This window comes from Copidosoma floridanum, unplaced genomic scaffold (genome assembly GCF_036245765.1).
Source record: "Copidosoma floridanum isolate Cflo_tuat_1 unplaced genomic scaffold, Cflo_Japanese_pri ptg000014l, whole genome shotgun sequence".
NCBI classification, from domain to species: domain Eukaryota; kingdom Metazoa; phylum Arthropoda; class Insecta; order Hymenoptera; family Encyrtidae; genus Copidosoma; species Copidosoma floridanum.
In genome coordinates this window covers 3,424,838-3,435,424 of record NW_028321891.1, presented here as the reverse complement: position 1 = coordinate 3,435,424, position 10,587 = coordinate 3,424,838, and the positions used below count along the sequence as shown (strand labels likewise).

The following is a 10,587-nucleotide window of genomic DNA, read 5'->3' as shown; positions in this document are numbered from 1 at the left end:
GCGCGCCATTCACCCTCCCAAGACAGGAGGGGGTGAAGGCTTTAAGTACCCCGGGTATCCTCTAAAACGCAACACTGCTGCTCGAATTCCCTCGACAAGTGCTTCCTTTTCATTTGAAACGCGGGGCCCATGAATCGCCGTTTCAGCCGGTCTTTGCCGATGAACGAGAGCAGTGCTTCGTTGGTAAAATAGTGTGCTTACACGCGACTCGAGGCATAAAAATTGCATTAAACCGCGAAACCGGTATCTGGTGCTTGTTGGTGTACATACCGATCCAAACGGTAACTCGACGAAATGCACAAATAAATCGATCAATATACACACAAGCACACCTCATAATAGTATATTATTCGATTCCCCATATATATAAGTACATATAAGCAGCACGAGGTGAGAGAGGATGAGCGGCTCGGGAAAGGGATTGCTGGGCATGTGGCTGTACAGGAGGGACGAGGAGTGGACGGTCAAGGAGGGCAGTCCTCTGCACAAGCGCCACGACGTGAGTGAACGAGACAACAAAGTGGTAATATGTTAACCCGTGTTTGTTGGTCATACGAGTGTGATGAACGTATAGGTGGCGAGGGTCGAGAATAAGGTGCCGGGGGCAGGCGACAACGCTACCAATTCCGTGGTCTTCTCCTTGAAGAACCAAGTTGGCGGGCTCGCCCGAGCGCTACAAGTTTTTCAGGCATGGCGTGCTTTTCACTCTTATGCTTTGTCACGTCCGACGAATTGGATATACCTATACATATCAGGGGTGGATTTGGGTTGCAGGATCTCGGGGTGAACGTGGTGCACATAGAGTCGCGGAAATCCATGCGCCGGGACTCGGAGTACGAGATCCTCGTGGACGTGGAGTGCGATCCCAGGCGAATGGAGCAGTTGACGCGGATGCTCGGCCGCGAGGTCGCTGCCATCAATCTCGCCCAGTACGAGCAGATCGGTAGCGTGCCCCACCCACCGCTTTCGGCCGCCCCGAGCTTTGGTGCGTTTTATTTATTTATTTTTTTTTTTTCCCCCCTTATTCCGTACATTGCGTGCTTTGTTCTCCTCAATGTATGGTCAGCCGAGCTTATTTTTTTCTTCTTTTGCGTGGTAGAGCGGCGTGCATTGAACCACTTGGCGTCTATCGATAAGAAAATATTTTTTTCGGGAAACACTCGTGCAAGATTTCTCGTCAACTGCATGGCAATGAACTCGCTTGATAAGGTGGCCAGTTACAGGGGAGATCATTAATTAGCTTACTGAAATTTGGTGGATTATCTTGTTGATTTCCATGAGACGAGTGCGGTGTATTTTTAATACGTTTTCGGATATTTGATGAATCGGTTCATCCTTGTAAAGTGCAAGTTTCAGAGACGAGCTGGTTACTAACTTTTAGAAAGGATACATTTTATTGCGTATGACGAAAAAAGTACATACGCACAATTTCATTTTTTTTTTTTTTTTTTTTTTTTTTTTTTCAATGACTTTGTTGGTACTACAACAGATATAATCATCATCGAATACTCGAATGGGTTCGTTGTGTGCACCATCTATTCGCTGGTTGACTGTTCAAGTGTGATAATCACGAGTCAAGAGAGTATTAATTTTTTATGACGAATTAACCGTACCCCAAATTTATAAAAATAGAAACTGACGTTAAATAAGTCGAGAAAAAAGGGAGTTGATACTTCCAGTTAGTAATCAATTGTCAAACCTCGGTACGGATGCTTTCCAAATATTTTTTCCACCGAAATTTGGTGCATTGTTTTAAAAAACGTTTTTCAATTGTTTTTCTAATAACGTGTGGTTTTTAACAAAATTTTTATCGAGCAATAATAATGCATTACAATTAAAAAAAAAAAAAAAGTATTTAAGAGTGTACTGAAATAAATTTATAATTCCAATATTTTAATATATTAAATATATTACACTTTAGCTGTTGGTGTAAAAACATTTTTCTAATATTGTATAGTGATTAGTGACGAATGAAGAACTTTTTGAGTAAAAAAAGCGCTTTTTACAGGAAAAAAAAAAATGTTCTTTTAAAGCGTTTAAAAATCCATAAAATAATTGAGCCCAAGTCTGTCAATTATAAAATTTGAATATCCACTTAATGAAGAAATAGATAGCGAAACCGCTTACGTCTCCTTTAATCTCGATAATTCGAAGGTCACTTAAAAAACGATTAAGCTGTCTTCGTAAAAAAAATTACCATCATAAAATTTATTAACGAAGGAAAATAACTCCGTATCTTGGGTTTTTTTTTTTTTTTTTTGCTAAGAATCTAAATATGTATATTATTTTTCGGGGAAAACCATCGTTATAATGGACACAGTTCAATATCATTGGAAATGACGATAATATTTTACAAATCCGTAACATCATCGTAATATGAAATTAAACTAGAACTTGAAACCGGCCTTGCCGAATTCGTACCCAAAGTAATGAGTATGGCCGAATTCGTTCTCGGGTCATTCGATATTTCCTTATTTCTTACCGAATTCGTCCCCGAGTCTTTTTCCAAATTCCTTCTCGTTTAGATGATATTTTTTGCATCGCACTTTTCATTGCAAATCCAAAATCCAATCCAATGTTCAGTCAACATAAATATCAATTAAACCACATAAAAACCGTAAATTTCTTTCAGTCGAAAACAGAATTATTTTCTCTTCTTCATCATTTACTCGTAAAAAGTCCTCGCCAGTATTTGTCAGTACTTGCATCTTTTTTAAGACGTCATGATATTCAGATGATGATTTAGGTAAAGGAAGCATTACCCGTCGTCATGCAGTTAAACCAAATTCCACCGTTGAAAAATTAACTAACGCAACTGTTTATAATAGACCATTTAGTGCAATGGCTAGCACAGAACTGTACGCAAATATAACGTTTTCACAATATGTAAGAGAACGATCAATACCGTTTGTCGACAATGGTCTGATTCTTCTCGGGACGAATTCGGCAGAAGATTAGAAACACCTTATCGACTCGGGGACCAATTCGGTAAGTGATAAAAGATGCTATCACAACGGAGACGAATCCGGGTAGGTCCCTCGAAACACGTATTTATGACACTTATATACGAGCAGTTATAAAATTAGTTAAGATAAAAAAAAACTTTGTTTAAAGAACTCGTACATGCGATCTTCGAATCTCATCGATTTAAAACTCGTAAAAGCTTTTACGGTCCAAGCGTGTACTGTACCGCGCAATCATCTCATATACATACATTTTTAACCAAAACGCCGGAGATAGCGTACTATAAATTTATCACACTTTGCGTAGATTTCAGCGAAGTGGACATGGTCTGGTTTCCCCGAAAGATAGCCGATCTGGATAGGGCTCAAAAAGTCCTGATGTACGGCACGGAACTCGACGCCGATCATCCCGTAAGTGCGACGTTCACGTATTGGCTAGAAATAGTCGCAAAGTAAAAAAAAAAATTAATAAATAAATCTTTTTCCCTTTTGCAGGGTTTCAAGGATCCCGTCTACCGCAAGCGCCGCGAGCAATTCGCCGATATAGCCAACAACTACAAACAGTCGGTTCTTTAATCATATTTTTCTTAAGATACACCCAATTATCAGACAATAGTTATACTTTATCGCAGTCGTTTTCGTGATTACACGCACGCACCGAACGCGCATTTGCCTCGACTTGCAGCGGGATGCCGATTCCAAAGGTCAAATACACGCCGGAAGAGATCAAAACCTGGTATGTTTCGACCTGTACAATAAATATATATGTATATATGTATGCATAAATTAAAAGTACACCCACGCATGGTAAAAAGTAACGCTAATATACTGTACGGATGATATCCATCCTGGATCGTGCATTTCAGCGGGATAAATCGAGTGGTCCTTCGTTAACGATCATGTAGCGAAAGATCGCGAGTACGTGTTTCCTTCGTCACGAAGCCAATCATTCGCGCTCCTCCTCGATACGTATATATACATGTACTACTTCTTCCTTCTTTATACCTTTCGAGCGCGTACACACGTACAGTGTATCGAACACGCGCTCGGCGCAAACGAGGGAGAAGAGGCGCGCTCAAGTTTGCGCCTCGCTCTGAATGCAGCTTAATTGGCCCGATTCAAGTTTGATTCGATGCCGGCTCTTGTGCACTATGTATATACGGTGTGTGTACCTTCTCCCCTCCTTGGGTTTTTTTTTTTAATTGCGGTTAATCGAATTGCACTTTGGCTTTGCTTGAAATTGAAAGGAGAAAATATTACCTGCCATATAAATTAATATGACAATTGCAGGGGAACGATTTTTCGCGAGCTCCATCATCTTTATCAGAAGCACGCTTGCAAGGAGTTTCTCGAGAATTGGCCGAAACTCGTCAAATACTGTGGATACAGGTGAGACCGTTCACGACCACCATAGTATATTTATGCATAATATTACGTACAACGCATTGTTACAAGCTGAGTGTTTTCCTCCCTAGAGAAGACAATATACCGCAGTTGCAGGACGTCGATGCTTTTCTGAAAAGTGAGTGGTATAACGAACGTGTTTTTATGTTATGTATGATTATTTATGATATTGAACGGGTACGATTAACATTTTTCTTTACCTCAGAAATGACGGGTTTCCAACTGCGACCGGTCGCCGGTTACCTGTCGCCGCGTGACTTTCTGGCGGGACTGGCCTTTCGCGTCTTTCACTGCACTCAATACATCCGCCACTCGTCCGACCCTTTCTACACACCCGAGCCGTAAGAACATTGGGATATCACAGTACTTTCGATTATCGCCAAAACGTCCAACAAAATCCTCCGATACTATACCAAAGTATTCATCGTGTATAAAAACAAAACAAAAATTCTCAGTTTGCCATTTTCCTTCCACCAATAAGATGTGGTGGACGTTTTGGTGAGATGTATGTAAATTTGCGGGACCAAAAAGAAAGATCCAATTTCGCTTTACTCAGGGACTGCTGTCACGAGCTCTTGGGACACATGCCGCTGTTGGCCAACCCGAGTTTCGCGCAATTCTCGCAAGAGCTCGGCCTCGCCTCTCTCGGCGCGTCCGATGTGGACATCGACAAGCTGGCAACCGTAAGCGACTCGACCATAATGTGCAATTAATACACCAAATACATAGGAAAAGACAACAACAACAAAAAAAAAGTGTCCTCTCGTGTGGTTCACAGCTTTACTTCTTCACCGTGGAGTTTGGACTGTGCAAGCAAGAAGGGGACCTACGGGTGTACGGGGCTGGTCTACTGTCGTCCATCGCCGAACTGAGACACGCGGTCGCCGCGCCGGAGAAGACGCTCCCGTTCGAGCCTGACGTCACTGTTAAGCAGGAGTGTATTATCACCGCCTTTCAAAACGCGTACTATTACTCGGACAGCATCGAAGAAGCCAAGGAAAAAATGAGGTACGTATACATACTGCACCCAACAAAAACTGTTTCGACTTATCGAACGACATTTTTCGAAATTTAGTACTTTGAATTTTTCCTTATTTCAAGTAAACGTGGAGTACTCTTATATTGTTGTTAATTATAAACGTACCTCAATGAAATCGTAAAAATTCGGGACCACGACTAAGTCACTACATCGATATAACGGATATTTTGGGCGCGTTCGAGAATTAGTATTCGTTCCCTGGGCCGTTTTGTTCAAAAAATTCGACAAGTTGTGGAAACAACAGCCTAACCGATCGATAACTAGTAAAACTTTCCTCGCAATTTTAGAGGACGAACGGTAATTTTCGAACGCGCCCTTTGGCTTGTTTACGCGAATGGAATGAATTTAATGAAGAAAAAAAAAAAAAAAAAAGAAAGAAAATTGTACAAATAGATGAGACATTTTTTTCTTCCCCGCAGGCAGTTCGCGAACCAAATAAAACGGCCGTTCGGGCTGCGGTACAACCCGTACACGCAGTCGGTTGAGGTGTTGACGGACGCGCAGAAAATAACGGCCGTGGTGAGCGAGCTCCGGGGCGACCTGTGCATCGTGTCCAACGCCTTGCGAAAAATCCACGAGCAAGACGACAGCGTCAACGTCGAGAAGATCACGAACCTGCTGACCCGGGGTATCGACCTGCAACTCGAAACCGGTAACTCGTCGAGTTCCGCCAGCGACTCGGACGATCTCGACAAGAGCCCCAATCGCGACGACGATCGCGAGCCTCGGCAGGCTCCCGGCTCCATTAAATAAGACCTATATAAACTTGCACTATTATACAGTATTTATTTCGACTATGATATATAAATAAGCTCTTTTTCCCCAAAAATCATTGCACAGTATTATTCACAGCCGGCGTACGATTGGCTAATTGTTTATTTGGTGTGTATTTTACACGGCGCACATCATGCATGCATATATATATGTCTAGTCGGTTCAACGTTCGACATATTATATACAGTCACAGTTGATGTTTACGATTAATAATGTAGAGAAATAGATTTATAGTTGTATTATTTATGAAAAATTAATGTTTAATAACAATGTAGTTGGACTATGAATTTTAATCCGTGGATAAATAAATTGCATGTGTTTTTTGAATGTATAGAAAAATAAAAAGCTTTGCGAAAAATAAACCTTGTTTTCATTCAATTGACGTCTAATGTAAAAGAGTAAAACAAACTTGACACCCATACTTGAGGGATTATAGACCAAAAAAACGCATACTACGTTATATACTCATAAACTGATTATTTTTACACTTGAGGAAGAATCCCCTCAAGAACATATTTAAGTAAAAAACGCAGGCTGACCTGTTGCTGACAATATTGGTACCTTGCATGAAAAACCCCATTTTTGGTATACAGGAATGTGTGTGTTTGAGTCTATAGCGACACATTTAGGCACATTTAAGTTAATTCCCACAAGTTTGCCGGACACATTTTTGAGAGCACTGCCCGTGGCAAGTCTTTTTGGCTCGTCATGCTGCCCGCGGTTGAGCATGTCAACTATGTCAACTATTTATTACAGCGTCGGTACCGGCGTTTACCGGTTAGCGTTAGCCAATACACCTATAACTGCTATATATTGTATACTTGGTTATCGACACGGGTGGACAACAATTGTCATGCGGCATGCGGTTAACACTTTTCGACAAATTTCATGAATATCATCGTTTGTGAAATACCGAACGGTTAAAACTGAAAGAAAAGTTGAGGGGAAGTTGGAAAATGATCGTTTCCGCTGGATGCATCCACTTTGAATCCTCCCGACGAGTCCTTGACCCAACCATTGTTTCTCCGGTTCGCTCCTGCATGTGGCGAAAAAAGTGTCTGGTTAGTATATACAGCCGAATCAGTTTTTTTCTGGCCAGAGATGTGTGCACACCAGCTCGCCTATGACGCAAATCTAGGGTCACCCGGGTGGGGGACGGAATCGGTTTGAACGGTTTGCTAAACGTTGAAAAACTTTGTAGAGTATATAGCCTACCGGACCGGTACCCTCACAACCGGTAAGTGAGGTAAGTTCAATGTAAGGGGGTGGCTTGCATGGTGTGTTCATATTTTTTATTTTTTTTTATTTATACAATTCTACTTAAAGTCCATGTACTTCCTTGTTATTGCGTTTCTACGGATTCCTCTCTTTTATTCATCTCGTCTTATAAAGGGTGAAAATTCATTCAAACTTTTTGTTAAAACTTTCATGTATTCGTGTATTATTTTATTATTTCTTTTTCAAATACTTCGCCGTTTCTTTATCACAGGAGTTAAGAATATGTTGACTCAATATAAATTTCCAATAAAATTTTCCATCGTAAAAGACCCTCCGATTCCCCCGCCCTATATCCAGAACTCCTGCAGCATCCCCCGTAAAATTAGGAAAAGTTCGATAGATTCGTTCGTTATTTTACCTCAATAAAATATTTACATGGTGATGACTGTCAGTTTTTAATTTTTTTTATTTCTTTTCGAAACGTGTAAAGTTTTTCGTTTTTAAGTACGTATAATCGCAGAATAACTTAATTTTGATCAACAAATTAAGCTATTAGCTGTCACTTAGATATTTCATTCATCTTACCAGCGCGTTTTTAATGCAAAAACAATGATTTCCGTTAAAAAAAAAAAAAAAATGTCAAACAGAAATTAACAGAGACAGGAAAAAAAGGCTGAAAATATATTTTATTACTTTGAATTTTAGCGCGCAGGGAGGCGAACCCACTAGCGCAAAAAAAACATATGTTTGTATATATGTGTACTTTATATACAGTATTATATTTGCGGGCTGAGTTTTTTTGTTTGTTTACAACCGATGTTGTTTGCTGCATAATTTGTTTCCATGATTATTGCAGTACCTACTTGTTGGGCACACGCGCTTTGTCCTTTTTTTACCAGCCTGATGGATTAACGATTCAATTTTAAATTCTGTAGCTGAAATGGCCCAAATCACTGAATCCAGCATCGATGGACTACCGAAGCATTTTGTTTCCGCTATGCGGACTCTTTTTGACATAATGGATGACCAGAACACTGGTAAGCGTATTTCATACTCATTTACTTGTATCATGTGTACTGAGTTTTTCAATGCAGCTGTTGTACGTGTAGCAACAATATGGTATGAAAGTAAAACAAGTCTTCTGTCATTCCTGAAACACTTCCGCAGGTTATGTCAATTACGCAGACATCGAAGCTCGCTGGCACGACGATGGGGCCTCTGGATTGCCAAAAGGAGTGTTGGATGGATTGAAGAAAAAAACCCCACCCAATGGTCTTTTGTCGTTCGAGAGGTTTTGCGCTGGTCTTAAAATAAGCTTACTGCATGCCCAAGCCGAAAAACTGGATGCTACTCAGCCAAACAGACCACCTTCTGCTCCAGTGCTTGATAATCAAAACAAATCGGCCTGGACCTCGCCAAATACGGCTACCATCAGGCCAAATAACGTTATTTCACAACAGAGGACACTTAGTATGCCTCAATTGCCAGGTAGAACAAAGGAAGTTGACACTAGACTCTCTGCTGACTCAAAACTCTTGAAAGGTATGCATTTTCCATGGTCTTTTAGAATTTCAACATTAATTTAATTATTATTTTAGCTTATGGACCACCAAAACCACCTCGCACTGGTGCAGCTTTGGATAGTAGAGTTTTGAGTGCAGACAGAAGTTTTGATAAATCAGAGATACGCACAGCTTTACAGAACTGGCAAATGGGGATAATTATGGGAGCTGAAAAAGGGTCGGAAAAGCGTCAGAATATACAACAACCCAGAATATTGGGGGATGGTAAAGCTATTGATATTCATACTGCCCAGCAACTAGCCTTACAAATTCAAAATAAAAAATTGCCCAGTCGACGAAGAGAACCGCGAAGGCATACTTTGCAGAACGGTATTGATTATAATATGGTAAATCACAATTTCATACATTCAGTTAAATAAAACTGAGGTCTAAAACTGTTAAATAAACCTTTTGTTACAGATGAAAAGAATGAAGCAAATAGAACAAGAAAAGGACGTACTGTTGCAAGGTCTTACAGCGGTTGAAAAAGCAAGGGATTGGTATTTGAAGCAGATTTCTATCACTCAAGAAAAGATTAAGCATTTGGGAAGAATGGGTTCACACGTGGTATGTTTTGACATCACTTGTCAAAAAATTGTCTACAAGTTCACGTCAGTATAATACAATAATTAAAAAATGAATTTAGGAACAATGGACGGAAGCACAACAAGAAAGACTGGAACTTCAAAAAGCCAGAGTGCTCGAAGTCAATAGACACTTGGCAGCTTTAATCAGTAGTTGGGAAAGAGGTGGATTGCCTTTCCACATGAACTTGGCCTTTTTGAGCTCTCCAACGTCGGCAGATATGTTGTCGAGATTAAAGCAGCAAAATCATAGATTAAATGAGGTGCGTTAAATTAAAGCGATTATGTAAATTAAATTTTTCCAATTATTATATTTTCTTGATTTTCAATCATTAAACAGGAAGTCAGTAAAAAAAGTCATCGTATAGCACTTTTGGAACAAGAGAAAGATAGTCTTATGCGTGAACTGTACGTTCGACGATCAACAATGATTCACGAACAGCATGATCAAACGTTCATGTAAATTATCTTTTGGATACCGTATTTTTCGAAAACCTTTCAATTAGCTCATTTTTTTTACTAAATTATGAATTTTTTTTACAGAATTTAATTGAACAAGAGGAGCATTGATTAGAAAAATTTATCGCCAATATTTTGGTTGTGTAAGAGGAAATAAGGAAAAAGAGCGTTGTTTAATTATGTCACTTATTACAAATAAGAATGTAAGTGTAATGTAAAATACACCTGTTGTTGCGGCATAATGCCGTATTTTTAACAAATTTTATATTAATTGTAAGATTTTTATATTTTATAAAAAATGTATTCATAGTTGCATAAGCATTGAATCCATCCATTTATTATAATCAAGTGTAAATTGAAAAAATATTACTTTATCAATAAATTATTTCTTATTTAAAATGCGTATTTGTACTGATTTAAACCAAATAACCAATTTCAAAGTAAAATTATGGCATCTTTTTAATTTAAGAGATCACGATAAATGAGTGTTTCAAAAAACAAATAAAATAAAATAAAAATCAACTCAAAAAATATAAAAATATTTCTTCTACTAGTAGTATTGGAGAAGCAGTACAATTTAAGAT

At 39.3% G+C, this 10,587-nt stretch overlaps 2 protein-coding genes across 3 annotated transcripts; both read left to right on the top strand.

Moving 5' to 3' along the window:
• Window positions 1–376: 376 nt before the first annotated feature.
• On the top strand, window positions 377–6,176 carry Trhn (tryptophan hydroxylase). The gene is made up of 12 exons (XM_089591910.1): window positions 377–499; window positions 575–688; window positions 775–985; window positions 3,271–3,374; window positions 3,459–3,526; window positions 3,649–3,699; window positions 4,254–4,352; window positions 4,439–4,485; window positions 4,573–4,708; window positions 4,924–5,050; window positions 5,146–5,375; window positions 5,826–6,176. The coding sequence occupies exons 1-12, from the start codon at window positions 401–403 to the stop codon at window positions 6,157–6,159; spliced, it is 1,620 nt and encodes a 539-aa protein (XP_089448036.1). The 5' UTR covers window positions 377–400; the 3' UTR covers window positions 6,160–6,176.
• A 2,021-nt stretch (window positions 6,177–8,197) lies between these two features.
• On the top strand, window positions 8,198–10,358 carry LOC106638221 (suppressor APC domain-containing protein 2). 2 transcript variants are annotated; one of them, XM_089591965.1, is made up of 7 exons: window positions 8,198–8,435; window positions 8,584–8,940; window positions 8,997–9,307; window positions 9,381–9,527; window positions 9,607–9,807; window positions 9,885–10,003; window positions 10,088–10,358. In XM_089591965.1, exons 1-7 carry the CDS (start codon window positions 8,339–8,341, stop codon window positions 10,092–10,094), a joined length of 1,239 nt encoding a protein of 412 aa, XP_089448091.1. In that variant the 5' UTR covers window positions 8,198–8,338; the 3' UTR covers window positions 10,095–10,358. The 2 variants fall into 2 exon arrangements, with proteins under 2 accessions (XP_089448091.1, XP_014206780.1); XM_014351294.3 differs by having other exon boundaries at window positions 8,566–8,940.
• Window positions 10,359–10,587: the final 229 nt, after the last annotated feature.